The sequence below is a fragment of the Chionomys nivalis genome, chromosome 10, assembly GCF_950005125.1.
Source record: "Chionomys nivalis chromosome 10, mChiNiv1.1, whole genome shotgun sequence".
NCBI lineage: Eukaryota > Metazoa > Chordata > Mammalia > Rodentia > Cricetidae > Chionomys > Chionomys nivalis.
In genome coordinates, this window is record NC_080095.1 from 26456836 (window position 1) to 26472734 (window position 15899).

Genomic DNA, 15899 nt, shown 5'->3' on the forward strand with positions numbered 1-15899 from the left:
GGCCTCCCCTCACAGTTAGGGTACAGTTGTCTGCCTGGCATCTTTTCTTAACTGGGGGCACTGTTAACTTTGGTGATGGGTACTGATCAGCAGGAGGAGGAGGAGGAACAGTGGATCCCCGGGGTAATGACGACAACCGGTCAGACCCAGTATGGAGGTATGACTCTGTGAATACGTAGTAAGAGGCGACATCTAGTTCATTTCTTTTCCTAACCCCTTACCTTCTTCTGGGAACGTTAGTCATCTGTTTTCTGTCTCTGTTCTCCGTATTTTGCAACCCAGTGTGGTAATAATGTTGAATTTCATATTGGAATTCCAGACTTAGTTTTAGTCTGGCTTTACAAGTCGTGTGATCTTGGGAAGTTCCTTAGCCTCTCTGAACTTCCTGTCTCTCAGGATTGTCCTGGGGTTCAAGTATGGAAGTTCTTTAAAACTTTACCATGATACACCGGACGTGGGTTATCCACTGGTATCTTACTGCTTTTACTGAATTTTCTCCAGTTACTGGATTTTACTGTCCCCTGACTTGTAAAGAGTGTTCTAGAGCTGCACAGATTGTATGTGTACATGTTTTCTGTTCACACTAACGTGACGTTCTTTCCTTGACCAAGAGTCCATCTGACATGAAGAGTAGATCCAACTGGCAATGCGGCCAAGGCAGATCTGGGGCCAGAGGTCAGAGGACAAGGAAGCTGCCTATGGTGGGCAGGGCAGCCCTGGTTCTGTGCAGGGCTCTTCTCCCCGCAGCAGGGAAGCTCAGTGGCCTTGGCCTCAGCTTGGCTGTTTGCTGACTGTACAATGCTGTGGATGGACTCAACTAGCAAGGTCCTCCCGGACCAGTTATCCTATGCTTCTGAGCTTGTCATTTTCTTCAAGCTGATTCAGATGTTTCCTTTTTGTATTCTGTGTTTTTCTTGTGGCAAATACATGCTGCATAAAATTATTTCTCATCTAATCATTTGTAGGTGTATAGCTCAGTGGCAGTAAGCAAGCCACAACCCTTAGATTTTTCCAAACAGAATCTCCATCCCCATTTGGGGAAGGTGCCAGAGTACTCCCTAGGAAACCATTCTGATGGTTGAGTGCCCCTGTGGTGGGGCTTCTTTATACCCTCTCTCCCTTCACAAGTCTGCTTTAGTCTTTGTCTTCAAATACACTTCTGAGTTCTTATACAGCTTTGTCTCCCTTGGGCCACCCCTGACTCGTTTTGCTGCCATTGGCCCTTATTGTTCACCCTCTCATCTGCTCCAGGGCAGCCTGCGGCCTCTGTTCCCTTCTGAGAATTACCTGGAAGCCACCTTAGCTGCTCTTCTCTACTCTGTGTGGTCCCAAGGGCCCTGTCATCCCACTCACTAAAGCTACTGGCTCTGCTTGTTTCTAAGTGTACATAAGTTTAGCCTTGCTCAAGAACAAGTCTTGGGAGAGGAGAACGGATGTTTCCTTATCTAGGTAGCTGGGCGCTTCCTCTCTCTTTGGCTGATAGGGTGTAGGGGAGACCGGCAGAAGATGAGTCTGTAGATAATGGGGGAGGGGACGGGTGGAACTGTGACCCTTTAGTTGTCACAGAAGGGGGACCCTGGTCAGTGACCTCAGCTTCCCCATCATGACTGGCTTCCTGCCTTTGTACCCTTTGGAAATCTTGACTTTGTGTGGTTTGGATTCCCTCTTGGGTATTGCTCACCACCTTGGGCAGGACCCACCTGGATATCAGGCACCTCCCTCTTTTGAGACAATGTTCATATTCTCTACTTTGCCTTGGAAGCCTTTGTTCCTCCTTGATCCAGCCCAGGCCAGCGGAGAGCTGCAGGGGTTTGTGTAGTTTAGCTTTATTAGGGTGTAAGTCCCATACTTGGCCAACTACTCACTCAGAGTATACAGATGAGAGACTCTCATGTATTCCTGAAATTGTGCAACCATCAACGTTGTTGGTTCTCAGACATTTTCTTTCATTAATTCAAAAAGAAGCCCCATACTGCCTGATGTCAGCCTCAGGCACACTCATAGTTATGATTCTGTAAATTCAACCCTTCTGGACTTTCCTTACCAATGGGGGTCATCTTGTAATATGTATCAGTAATTCATTTTTTTTTATTATGACAGTAATAACTTTATGGCTAGCTCATGCTTTGATTGACACTTGGGTTGCTCGCACTTTGGGGTCATTGTGACCAGTGGTACTTCCTGTGGGAGTCCCTGAAACAAGCAGCGAGGCCTAGGGACACTGCATGTAATCTTATAGAATTTTCTTTTTCTGTCTTTTTCCTTCTAGTCAGAATTCCTACAAGAATCCAATCTGATCATGGCCAAGTTGAATTATGTGGAAGGAGATTATAAAGAAGCCCTGAACATCTATGCCCGGGTGGGCCTTGATGACTTGCCGCTGACAGCTGTACCTCCTTACAGGTTGCGGATGATCGCTGAAGCCTATGCTACCAAAGGTGAGGACCGCGTGCTTTCCTCTAGGCCCCTGCTTGACCGTTGTGCTCTTGACTGGTGATTAACTTTGTTATTCTTATTCCCAGCAAGGCCACCAGGGTCAGTCCGTGTGCTGGTTGATGTTAAGCCCATCACCTTGTTTCCTTAGCACCTTGGTTCTATAGTTTCCACCTTTTGGTAAAATTTCTAGATATCATGCCATCTATGTAGTGACTTTTTGGTAATTACGTGGCCGCACAGCATATGTAGGAATCCGCATTATATGGTTGTCTGGCCACAGGACCAGCCATGTTTTATCTGCTTTATATGGTCATCTGGTCACAGGATCAGCCATGTTTTATCTGCTTTATATGGTCGTCTGGCCACAGGACCAGTCATGTTTTATCTGCTTTATATGGTCGTCTGGCCACAGGACCAGTCATGTTTTATCTGCTTTATATGGTCATCTGGCCACAGGATCGACCATGTTTTATTCACTTTATATGGTCTTCTGGCCACAGGACCAACCATGTTTTATTTGTTGGTGCTACATTTGGGCTAATTAAGGCCCACTGCTGATTTCATAGCCATCGCTGTAGCAGCCCTCTGAAGGATCTGCATTCAAGGGACAAGGAAAGTGTAGCTGCTCTCTCCTGGCGTGAAGCAGCTTGCGTGCGTGAGTGTGCGGAGAAGAAAGATGGGAGGCAGGGTGTCTGCTGTCTGGCCAGTGCTATCGCCAAGCTGCCCATCCCTCCTCTGTGGTCATATCTGGTCATATCTGTGCCGTGTGGTTAGAGGAGGAGGTCAAATCGTGTGCAGAAAGCGCTTACCGTGGCACCTGGCGCCTACTCGGTGCCCAGTAAGTGATGCTTTCATGCTTGTCCCAGACAATAGCCGTGCGAAGACTGGGAGAGTACCACCTTCTCAGAAGGAAGTAGAAGGCTCTCTGGACTCACGGGGGTAGGGATACTCAGACTGGACTTCCCAAGGCTACAGCATTCATAAATGGGCAGCATGAAGCCTCTGCTTGGCCTCCAGCCTCCCGCCTTCCCAGGTACACATTGCACCTGACTGTGGCTGACCCCGGACAGGGACCTGGCCACTTGTGTGCTGCTGAGATGTGGGGCCACAGCTGGTCCATCCTGTCTGACTGACCCATACTCTATGGCACCAAACAAGGCAAGCCCAAGGCTTACTTCTGAAGAGATTTATGAGAGGCCTCATGTCCTTACTCAGTTCCCAGGAGCCTCCAAAACTTCCCTTTTCATCTAATTATCTAAATGTTCCTGCATGCTGGGAAAAGGTATCACTGCTCTTGACAGGCTCAAGCAGTTTAATGGGCATGGTCCTTTGAGGCTGTCTCCTGGGTTCTGAGAGTATCTGTCTTTGTTTGCCTCTATCTGAGAAGCAGGGGCCTAGGGGCTGCACCCCAAGTCCGTCCTCTCTCTCTGGTGCATTGCACCTCCTAAGAGTCTTAGGCTGAGCCGGGCGGTGGTGGCGCACGCCTTTAATCCCAGCACTCGGGAGGCAGAGGCAGGTGAATCTCTGTGAGTTCGAGACCAGCCTGGTTTACAAGAGCTAGTTCCAGGACAGGCTCCAAAGCCACAGAGAAACCCTGTCTCGAAAAACCAAAAAAAAAAAAAAAAAAAAAAAAAAGAGTCTTAGGCTGCTAGAGCTAGCTGTGTGTGCAAGCACACGTGAATGTATGCTCACTCCTCCAGGCCAGGAACAAAACTGTAGAATGAGCAAATCCTCCTTGGGTAGTTTCCAGTTAATGACCAGCCTGGGGGCTGGTGGGCTGTAACCGGGAGTTGGTTTGTTGGTTAGGGCTCCTGGGTGGCTCTGGGTCTTCTTAGCATCAGAGTTTAGGCTTTTTTTCCCCCTCAGTCTAAAAATGGAAAAGTGAACGTTGTCTGTCTGCAGGTCACTGCCTGCCCAGTCTTGTGGTCCCTGAGTTTGGCCCTGAGTAATAATGTACTTAGCAGTGGGCACTTAGATACAAGACTGACACTGGCTCTTGAGACCTTGGCTAATGAGACCTGTGGCTTTTGTTAGTCTCTGATACCTGCAGGCATGGTGCAGAGTCATACATGTAGTGGGTCAATGAATGGTCACTGGGCCTAGAGGAAACAGCAGCAGTCTTGAAGGACCCAGACGCTGAGAGCCTGGATTGCTGGTGAGGGGCCATGCAGGATGATAGTGTGAGCACCAATTCTTAGTATCTGCTAGGGCCTGTCTGTCACTGCCACATGCTGGCAGCATTACAGCTCATGTCCCTCAGTGTTCCCTTTGTCAAAGTCTTCATGGTTTATAAGGATTATATAAAATTATCTATCAGTCTGTCTGTCTATCTTAAAATGTTGCCTGACACATAGTATAATAGTAATGTTAGTTAGGTTGGAGAGATGGCTTAGTGGTTAAGAGCACTTGATGTTTTTGCAGAGGACCTGGTTTTGATTCCCAGCACCCACTTGGTGGCTCATCACCATCAGTAGGCACATATGTGGTGCATATCATACATGTATGCAGGCTAAACACTCATACACAGAAGAATAGAATAAAATAAAAAAAACTTAAGAAGTATCAGTGGAGAACTGGGAGGGGCCTGGAGGTGACAATCACAGATACCTTGCCCACCCATTTCATGGAGATGTCCAAAGACAAACCAGTTCTTTGGGGAGCTCATGAGGTACTAGCTCTGTTTCTTTACCAAGAGCCTAGAGATTTCCCAAGAGGAGACCTTTGACTGGGGAGTCTGGATTTATGGTGTTATAGGTATCCTTAAATCAGAAGAAGTGCTTTGCTGACTGAAGGCCTCCTGTGGTGAGTTTATTTTTGTCAGCTTTAGAGTTGATCCTTACTGTCTTAGAATCAGAAGCATGTAACTCTCTACTGTCTTCTTTGGAAGAGAGGAAGAACTGTCTTGTCAGGCTATAGCTAAGTGGCAGGAGCCCCATGGGTAGGCATGCCTTCAACCTCTACCCCTCTGCGCTCCTGCACAAGCCGTAGGCAGAATTATCTGCCACTTTCTAGGTGTCTCATGGTGTCACAGGGCTTACTTGACCAGGGTTTTTCAGAGACAACAAATGTCATTGGACCACGGCTGGAAGGCTGTCCTCTAGCCAGAGAATGTCAGCCTTTGCTTACTGAGAAGCAGAAGCCAGTATCAGTTCTCAAGAACCTTTTGTGGGCCACAGCGCCAGATATATGTGTGAGAGGGGACTGGGTAAGATTTGTAGGAGTGACATCCATGACCCACAGGATACTGAGTCTTCTTTGCCCTTCATTTGGGCGTCTTACTCAGTGTTCACGGTGCCCATGATGCTGACCATTGTTCTTTCCATTTGGCAGAGGAGAAAACCTGGCCACAGGAGGTTAGATAACTTGCCCAGGTCCTCAGCTAGGAAGAGGTTGAGCTAAGATTTGACTTCAGAGATGAGTGCAGAGCTATGCCTTCCCTTGAGTGGTTTGGGAAATGCAAGCTGGTCAGTATTCAACTAAGCCATCTCTCCAACCCAAGGGGAATTTTTTCTTCCTTCCTTCTTAGCTTACTTCTTACTTACTTACTTTCTTTTTTGACATTTTTTGAGATTATAATTACATCGTTTCTCCCTTCTCTTTCCTCCCCCTAAACCTTTCCATTTATCCCTCCTTGCTCTTTCAAATTCACGCCCTCTTTTTTCATTGATTATTGTTATATACTTTGTACATATAACATAGATACTCCTAAATATATACATTGTGTGTGTGTGTATTCTTAAATATAACCTATTTGGTCTGTATAATGTTACTTGTATGTATATTTCAGGGCTGACCATTTGATATTGGATAACCAATTGTAGTGCTCTTCCCTGGGGAAGACCATTTCTTCCACTCTCAACATTCCTTAGTTGCTTGTAGTTGTGAGGGTTGAGGCCCTGAGGTCCTTTCCCCATCTCCTTTGGCATATTGATTGGAGTTATCCCTCTTCAGCTCTTGTTGAGGCAGTCATGCTGAGCAGACTTTATGTGTGTAGCTTCTAACCTTTGCTAGGAGACACAATCTCACAGCAAACTCCCCGGTCCTCTGGCTCTTACAGTCTGTCTGCCCAAGGAGAATTTCTTGATGAGAAAGTTTTCTCCTTCGCTCTGTGACTTCTGTCCTAGTTGGGGAAAACATACTGTGCTGGGAACCTTTGTAGAACCGCTTCATTGACTCTTCCCTGTTCCTGAGTTTGACATCTCTGCCTTTATTCACAGGGTCTGGAAGTCCAAGGATTGTGGGCACAGTATCATTTCACTGGTTCTCGTTTTCCTCATCTGTAGAGGATGATAAAAGTGTGTTGGGGAGGGGTGCACATCAGCACTCGGTATACCTTTTGGCAGAGGAGCAGATTTGCTTGTTTCTGTTCCAGTTGTCCCTTGGACCTGACAACCAGTAGATGTACCTCTCCTGACAGCCTAAGGAATCGAGTTTGGAGCAGGAGAGAGGCTAGCTCTCCTGCAGGAACACTCTGCTGCCTCTTGGTCATACTTCCTGGATGTGTTGGGGGGAAACCTCTAAGGGCAGCTTATCTGATGATGAGGCATTAAGAGCTGATAAGTTAGGTGCCAGTGCTCAGGATAGCTGGAGAGGTATCTAAACAGGGTTGCTTGGGGGCAGGGCCTGGATGTGTGCCGGACCTGGATGTGTGCCCTGAACCTCATTAATCTTGTCCAGGATTGACTTGGAAGGGCTTCCATTAATGATTTCATCACAGAAGGCCTTTCATGCTAGGATGTGCAGTCAGTTCAGGAAATATTCTTCAGGAGCAAGCATTCCCACGCCCCACACCACTTCCTCCAGAGTGGGCTGGAGACACTGGTGAGGAGGACTCGCAGAGGAAGGGAAATACCTTCGGCCGGGCTTCTCTTCTCTTCTACCGACCATGAGCAAGGGGCCCGTGCCGTGGTGTTAGCTAGCTTTCTCTACAGACTGCAGCATTCCCAGACCACTCTGCTTCCTGGCAGCGTGTGAAGAGGAACAGCAGCAAGGGGTGACAGCTAACCATGTGCAGGCTCCCCTTCGCAGAACGTCTCAGTGCTTGTCGCCTGCTTTTTTACTTAGAACCAGCGCAGCCCTACACCCTCCTCCTGATTGTCCACTCTGTGCGTTAGGAGCCTTTCTATAAAGCAGCGTGTGAGAGAAGGAACTGGGGCATCTGCTTTCCACAGTGGGCTGCACAAAAGTTAGGAGAGCTCTCAGGCCAGACTTTTCACAAGTCTGCCAGTTTCCCCAAAGCGTGAGAGCCATAGTCTTTAAACAAGACGTGCTCAAAAAGGTTTGTGTTTAGTCAGGCTCGGCTTGAAAGCACAATGTCTTCACACACCCACACACTTCAGCTCACTGCGATCAGCCCATCGGCCAGACCCGGAGCGTCTGCCAGCAAAGGAAGAAGCTCCTGAAATTGCTGTTTTTGAGGAGCCTTCCCCCAGAACAGGGCCAGGCTAACTCAACACCTCGGAGATGATCTACGGATGACTGGCATTCACATCAGGCACTGCTTCTTTGCCACCACACTTTCTTTAGTCCTGAGCATGTGGGTGCTCTCAAAAAAAATGATAAAAACAAATTGAATTGGGAATTCTTCAGGTAGTGGGCAGCTGTGACTTGAATATCACCATGTTTTAAGAAGATGACACATTAATACCACTGAGGAAGCATTTATCTTTAATTAGGATTTCCCTCTCAATTTTAAAAAAAACAAAGCAATGAAAGCATAACAACCCCTATGTCAGGAAGAGATGAGGACCCCCCCCCCACACACACACACACCAGGCTGACTTTGGAAATGCATTTCCTTTCAAAGCTGATTTTTCCCCCTGGAATAGTGTTTCTAGGCAGTTGCCCTGATTTTCCTAGGAATAGAGACAGGCTTCTTGACGCTCTCAGGTCACGGTTACGACTCTGTTCTAGGCTGCTAAGAGAATTTAGGTGTGGTGGATGTTGGTTCTAGACTGTTCATGTCTGTGTCTCAGGCATCCAGGTAGGTGGTACAGTCGCACTGCTCTCTAGGCTGTGGGATGAAGCTTATGGGCCCGCTGGCTCCTTGCTTAGCTAGTTGCTTCAGTCCCAGGAAAGGCCATCAAAGCTCATCTTTCAGCCTGCTCATATATGCTAGTATGGGGTGGCAAGGACAGTAGAAAATCTGAGGACAGTCTCGGATCTGACTAGAAAGGTCAGTGGCTGCTGGGTGCAGGTGAAGTGGTAAAGAGGTAGCGTGCCATGCCTCTGCCCGCTCCAGCTGCCTGCTGGGCAGAGGAAATGCGCAGGTCTGCTTTGTGCACAGAGAAGGCGGGAGAGGCAGTACAAACCAAAGCCAGCCACTGATGCTGCATCCATGGGGCTCTCTGGACACGGGGCCACAGCTCCTGCCCAGGTAGACCCGAGGGAGCCGTGTCTGGCACACTGACCTCAGCTCAGGCAAAAATTCCTTTGAAGTTCTGCCAAGATTTCTTTTTTTTTTTTTTGTTTTTTTTTTTTTGTTTTTTCGAGACAGGGTTTCTCTGTGGTTTTGGAGCCTGTCCTGGAACTAGCTCTGTAGACCAGGCTGGTCTCGAACTCACAGAGATCCGCCTGCCTCTGCCTCCCAAGTGCTGGGATTAAAGGTGTGCGCCACCACCGCCCGGCTCAAGATTTCTTTAGATGAAAGAAAACCTAGCTCAATTCCAGTGGCATCTGGGTCCTTCCACTTTGATTCTCTGTCACCTGTCCTCCTGCTGGTTCCCGTTTGGGTTGGTCACCTGTCCTCCTATGGTTCCTGTTCAAGTTGATCACCTGTCCTGCTGATTCCTGTTTGGGTAAGTATAAGTGGAGTAGGTCTGGGCTCTGTGTCTCTTGGATTTGATGATCCGGACTCAGCCAGGTCCTCAGTGAGTCTCGCTGGCCCTGACAGCTTTGCACTCCCATTCTTGATGGAGTATACATCCCATCATACCTATGATGTATACGTATTGTGACAATATCCAGAATGGGCCCAGCGTGGAGCGGGTGAAGAGGGGGTAGCCCACTTCAGAATCCACGAAAGGGCAAGTTCCCATGACAAATATCCATAGTAGTGACTCTTCTGAGTAAGAGTCCTCAGATAGATCCAGAGCCTTCTATTCCCTTTCTTCATTGAGGCAGCCCTGACAGGCAAATGGGGGAGCCGGCTAACTGCCCTGTGACAGGTCACTGTGGCCTTGGGAGCAGCCCTGTCCAGTGGGTAGGAAGAACAGTCTGGAGGAGTTGAGCTAGGCTCGAGGGAGGGTTCTAGAGGAGAGCTACATCTGTCTGGCCTCAGGCATTGGGCAGTTAGGCGAAAATGGCAAGAAAATGAGTCAGTCTGCAGAAACTTTTGTTACAGCCTCAGCTTCCTTGGCCTGTCTTTATAAAGAGCTCTGGAGCAGGTGTGTAGACTGGGAATGCACTTGTCCTGGGAACTCAGGGGTATCATAAGGTGTCAGCCCCTGCAAAGAAGCTGCAGGATCTGGCCAGTGCAGAGCTGGAATTCTGTAGTGTGCACATGACCCTGAGGTCGGACCCTGATTTGTTCTGGTTCTGTTCTGTGACTTGTAAGAAATTTAATCTGACTATTATAGTTTTTCCCCAACAAAATGGGGCCAAAGTACTCTGACAAGAGTGTGGAGAAGACCAAAGGGGATAAGTGAGAAAATGCTTTGTAACACGCAAATGTTTTAAGCGCAGGACCTTGTGAGGCGTCATCTCAGTGCGTCAGAGGTGGGGAACAATATGGCTGCCTCCTCATCACTCCACATCCTCACATCTGCACAGCAGTGAAGGCTTTGCCCCTTGCACACTTGTTTGGTTGGGTTAGGTCTCACTAGAGCCAGGAGTGGTGCTTCGAGCTGTCCCTGGTCTGAGTTCTTGACCCCTCCCCTCAGTGTAGACAAATGTATGTGTATTATATCCAGTTTGTAGACGCGTCAAAAGGACTCGGGCACATCATCTCCCCAGAGGCATAACTATTAGCAATCTATTGTGTTCTCCAGACACTCACTATACTTACTTGCTTAGTTTGGGTTTTTCTATAAAAATGGGATTTTTTTTTTTACATACGCTGCTTCTGTATATTTCCACCTTTGCTAGAGTTCTTGAATACCTATCCCAACAACAGATATATTTCTGTAGTTTTTAGCAATTATCCAAGTTTTCATTGTGTGGGTAAGTTGTCACTTAGGCCTCTATTTGGACACAGTTCTTGTTTTTAGCTTCTCATCATCATCCCTAAGACAGTCATGTGCACCTCTTAGCCTGGGCTTTGTCTTTATTCCTCATGGTTTCCATAGGAAGTTCCCAGAAATAGAGATTCTGTATCAAAAGAGAAGGATTTCTAGATTGTTCTGCAGAATGGCCAGATTTGTGTTAGGATTTGAATATGAAATGCTCTCCCAGGCTCGTGTGTTGAAGCTTGGGCCCCAGCAGGTAGAGGTGTGTTGGGATATAATGGAAAGAAAGAGATGGGGTCTAGGTAGAAAAAGGAGGTTTCTGCCAGGCCGTGGTGGCGCATGCCTTTAATCCCAGCACTTGGGAGGCAGAGACAGGTGGATCTCTGTGAGTTCAAGGCCAGCCAGGTCTACAAAGCGAATTACAGGACAGTTAGAGCTGTTACACAGAGAGACCCTACTTGAAAAACCAAGAAAGAAAGGGAAAGGAGCTTCCTGGAGGACTGCCCTGGAAGAGGTACACCTTGTTCCTGCCTCCTTCCTTCTCAGCCCCACTGCGCCCTCTCCACGTGGTGTCGCTTGTCACAGGCCATTTGGTGGATCAGGTGACCCTGAGCTGAAGCCACTGTGGGCTGGGAGAAACCTGCCCTCATTTGAGTCGGTTTCCTCGGGTGTTTGTTACAGCAGTGGAAAGCTGAGTGGTACAGATTCTGTGCCTGTCCTCCTTCCATGTGAAGGTCAGCCTTCTCTGTGTGTCCAGCACTGTGTGACCAGCACTGTGTGACAGACAAATCATGCCTATGCTATATGACCTAAGTTGGATGACAAATTTCTGTCCCACCATCTTTCCAGAATACTGTTTATAGCTTAAAAATGTTTGTGTTTGTGTTTGTGTGTGTGTGTGTGTGTATGTGCATACCACAACACACATACAGACGTTGAGGACAATATTCAAGATTCAGTGCTTTCCCTATGTGGGTTCTGGGAACTGAACTGAGCCTGTCAGGTTTAGTGGAAGTGCCCTTACCTGCTGAGCCCTCTTTCAGGTGGTGTGCACAGCTTTAATCTCAGCACTCCGGGGACAGAGGAAGGTGGAACCTCTGAGTGCAAGGCCAGCCTGGTCTACAAAGCAAGTTTCAGGCTCCAAAGTTACATAGAGAAACCCTGTCTTGAAAAACCAAAAATAAATAAATAAATAAAAATTAAAAAAAAAATGTTTTCAAGGAGTAATGCTGCTAGAAATAGCTGTGTATGTGTTGGGATGGGCATGCATTTTCGTGTCCCTAACTAGAAATGTATGCAAGAGTCACTGCATCATGAGGTACCTCTGAGTTTACCATTTTGAGGAACTGAAAACTGTTTTCCAAAGGAGTTTCACCTGTTCAGAGGTGATTTTTCCCTTACCCAATGGCTATCAGCTGCAAACAACTTCCTGGTTAGGAGTGAGATTTTGTGTTCTCCTGTGTGACGGGGTTTTGTCTAGTCTGACCTTGCAGGTCTTATGTATGCTGTCACAGTCTCTGAATTCATGTGTGCACCAGCCGTGTTGTGTCTGGATGGCTCTTTCCCTGGAGTCACCCACCATCTCCTGGCTCTAGAATCTTCCCACCTCCTCTTCTGCTTAGACCCCTGACCCTCGAGGAGAGGAGTTTGATAAAGACACCCCATTTAGGACTAATGATCCCAAGCCTCTCACCCTGGGCTCTCCACTGTCCAGTTGTGGGTCTCTGTTAGCACCACACACTGCGGGAAGAGGCGTCTCTGGTCTCTGGGTGTGGCAGTGTATTAGCACCACACACTGCGGGAAGAGGCGTCTCTGGTCTCTGGGTGTGGCAGTGTATTAGCACCACACACTGCGGGAAGAGGCGTCTCTGGTCTATAGATATGGCAGTGTGTTAGCACCACACACTGCGGGAAGAGACGTCTCTGGTCTATAGGTATGGCAGTGTATTAGCACCACACACTGCTGGAAGAGGCGTCTCTGGTCTATAGGTATGGCAGTGTATTAGCACCACACACTGCGGGAAGAGGCGTCTCTGGTCTATAGGTATGGCAGTGTATTAGCACCACACATTGCGGGAAGAGGCGTCTCTGGTCTCTGGGTGTGGCAGTGTATTAGCACCACACACTGCGGGAAGAGGCGTCTCTGGTCTATAGGTATGGCAGTGTATTAGCACCACACACTGCGGGAAGAGGCGTCTCTGGTCTATAGGTATGGCAGTGTATTAGCACCACACACTGCGGGAAGAGGCGTCTCTGGTCTATAGGTATGGCAGTGTATTAGCACCACACACTGCTGGAAGAGGCGTCTCTGGTCTCTGGGTGTGGTAGTGTTTCATCAGCAGTTGTGGGTCTCTCTGTTAGCACCACACACTGTGGAAAGAGGCGTCTATGGGCGTGGCAGTGTGTTATCAGCGTTGTTTTGTTCCATGTTCCTAGAGCACAGTAATCATAGTTTTTGAAAAACTGAGCTTTGTTAAGGCCAGTGATTTTCTGTTTTGGGTTTTGTATCTGAAAATCATTGGCTAATTGAAGCAAGGAAGATTTATTCCTTTGGTTTATTCTACAAGGAGCTTTGTGCTGTTAACTCATAAACTTAGGTCTCATAAATCCATCATGAGTTAATTTTTATTTTTAATTTTTATGAGGGAAGGTCCAAACTCATTCTTTTGGGTGTGGAGTTCCTGTTGTTTTAGAACCATTGTTAAGGCCATTATTTTCCCATTGAATTGTCTCCCATGCTTATTGTTGAACATAATTGTGAGTGTCTGTCCTTCGTGCTACGCTGTCATCATCCCTGTAGCCTTGGACTTGGGCAGTCTTCTGATTTACTCTTCCGGCTTAAGGTTGTCTCAGCTCTGTTGATTCCTTACATATCCATATAAACTTTAGGGCAGGAGAATTTGAACAGTATTGTCATCTTCCAATCCATGAGCATGGAGTGCTTTCTTTCACTTAACGCATATTGTCTAGGTTCTTTGAGAAGGCATCTCTTCTATTTCCTTTAAACATATTACTCTAAGTACTTTATTCTTTTCTCTGTTACTGTAAGTAGGATTGCTTCCTTGATTTCGTTTTGAGATTGCTCACTGCCGTGGACATGCGGCTGGTTTTCTTGTGTTTGTTCCATGTTCCACAGTCCAGCTGAACTCTTTACTCTCATAGTCTTTTCAAGGGATTTTAGTGTTTTCTGTTTACTCTTATGACACCTGCATACAGAGTTTTACTTCTGCCTTCCTTCCTTCCTTCCTTCCTTCCTTCCTTCCTTCCTTCCTTCCTTCCTTTCTTCCTTTCCGTGCGTAGTTGCACAGGCTGGTACTTTAGAGCCGACGTCCTTATTGTGTTGAAACCTTTGGTCTTTTATGATTAAGCTTAGGTCACCTGTTGGGTTTTTATTTATGATGTTATCAACTCCAAGGACTTTTCATATTTCTAGTTTGCTGGATTTTTAAAAATTTTTTTACTTGTGCTAGAGAATTCAAGGCACTTTTTTCCTTTTATGAAGATCATGTAATTTGTGTACTTCATTCTCTTAGTACAGTGATTGGCATATGCTAGATCAGTCTTGCATTCCCAGGATGCCTCCCAAGTGGTCATGGTGTCTGATCGTTTTCTGTGTGGCTGGGCTTGGTGTGTTACTCTTGCTGAGGATTCATGCAGGCCACCCGTGCCTTCCATGTGCTGAGCTTGCCCTTGCTGATGTCAGAAGATAGGTTTATGGAGCATGCCCTCCGCTTCAGCTTTTTGGCGTTGCTTCTTTTTTCATCATTCATATGGGCCTTGGCTTTTCATTTATTTATTTATTTATTATGTATACAATATTCTGACTGCATGTATCCCTGCAGGTCAGAAGAAGACACCAGACCTCATTACAGATGGTTGTGAGCCACCATGTGGTTGCTGGGAATTGAACTCAGGACCTTTGGAAGAGCAAGCAATGCTCTTAACCTCTGAGCCACCTCTCCAGCCCCCTTGGCTTTTCTTCTTAAAAGGATTTTGATTGCTAATGCAATCTCTTGCTACTCTATTGCCATAGATTTTTAAAGCCTTTACCCACATTCTACATTTCTCTCTATATGACATCTGTTGTCATGTCGGGGTTTGTTGTGATGTTTTGTTTGTTTTGACTTTCTTTCGGAGACAGTCTCATTCTGTTGCCCAAGCTAGCCTTGAATTTCCATCCTCCTGCCTCAGCTTCCTGAGTAGGTGGAACTAATGCCATGCACCATCCCACTATATGGCACCATATACCCAGCTATATGGCGTCTTTTCAGAGGAGCACAGAGCCACTAGTGACAAACAACCATGGCTTTCTAGCAGGTTCCATTTTCAGGGTTGACAGCTTCAAGGATACTCTGTATTTCATCCTTTAGGGATAAACTGCGTAGTGACTTGCCCCATGTGATAAAGCAGACTCAATACACATCACAGTCAAAGCAAACAGCACTTCCTGTACATGCCATTGATTGACAGTGTCAGTCTAGCGGTCAGATTCTCCTTCTCCTCTTGCCAGGAAGCTGCCAGCTATTGGCAGATTTTAAGGAGGAAGAATGGGCTTGAATGGGTGTATAAGGAAGGAATAGTATCTTTCTGGTGCAGGGTGAAGACTAGATCGGGAGGAATTAACGACTGTAGAGAAGAAGGCCTGTGGGAGACCATGAGCTGGCCCTGGGCCCTTCCCCCGTGTTCTTTATTTCAAAGGCTCTGACTTCTACTGTTTCCCTGGGTTCATCAGTTGATTTGTGCCTGGCTTTGGCCACCAGGAGGCACTGCTGGAAGGCATTGGGTAGGATGACATTAAAGTCACCGTATGTCCAGCTCCCTACAAATGAAACTTCCCTCTCTGTTTTAATTTCCACACAATGACCCCCATTTTCTGGGCTCTTTCAACTCCACCTCCTCCCTCTGGCCTTTCCAGGCTTTGTGATGCGGCGACTTCCTGCTGACGCTGGTTCTGGGGTGGGGAACCATGTGATTTTTCTCCTTTCATCTCTTCTGCAGTCAGTTCCAAACATTAATTTCCCTTCATTTCAAAGAGCTAGCATGCTTTTTCTCATTGGTCCTGACCGATACCATCAATAGGGCCAAAGCCTGGATTCCAAGTACAGAGGGCTGCACCAAGGCCCGGACAGACCGTCCTGGTCAGAACTGGGAAACCTTCGAAGGACACTGGGAGGAATGTGAAAGAGAAGCAGCAGGTGGTGGGGACAAGCTGCAGGTGTGTGAGGTGCTAGTGAGGAGTGAGTGCGGGGAGGAGGAAGTGGCTGCTCAGTCCACTACACAGGGAACAACTGGAGCCGC

General features: G+C 47.3%; 1 protein-coding gene across 8 annotated transcripts in view; it reads left to right on the forward strand.

The window, feature by feature from the left end:
- Positions 1 to 15899, forward strand: part of Ttc7b (tetratricopeptide repeat domain 7B) — a 215232-nt gene that overhangs the window by 25439 nt on the left and 173894 nt on the right. For 7 of the 8 annotated variants that reach the window (XM_057782135.1, XM_057782137.1, XM_057782136.1 and 4 more), the window contains exon 3: positions 2270 to 2438. In XM_057782135.1, coding sequence (XP_057638118.1) covers positions 2270 to 2438 — 169 coding nt within the window. The remainder of the gene's footprint in view (positions 1 to 2269; positions 2439 to 15899) is intronic. The other variant, XM_057782142.1, reaches the window with a different exon arrangement.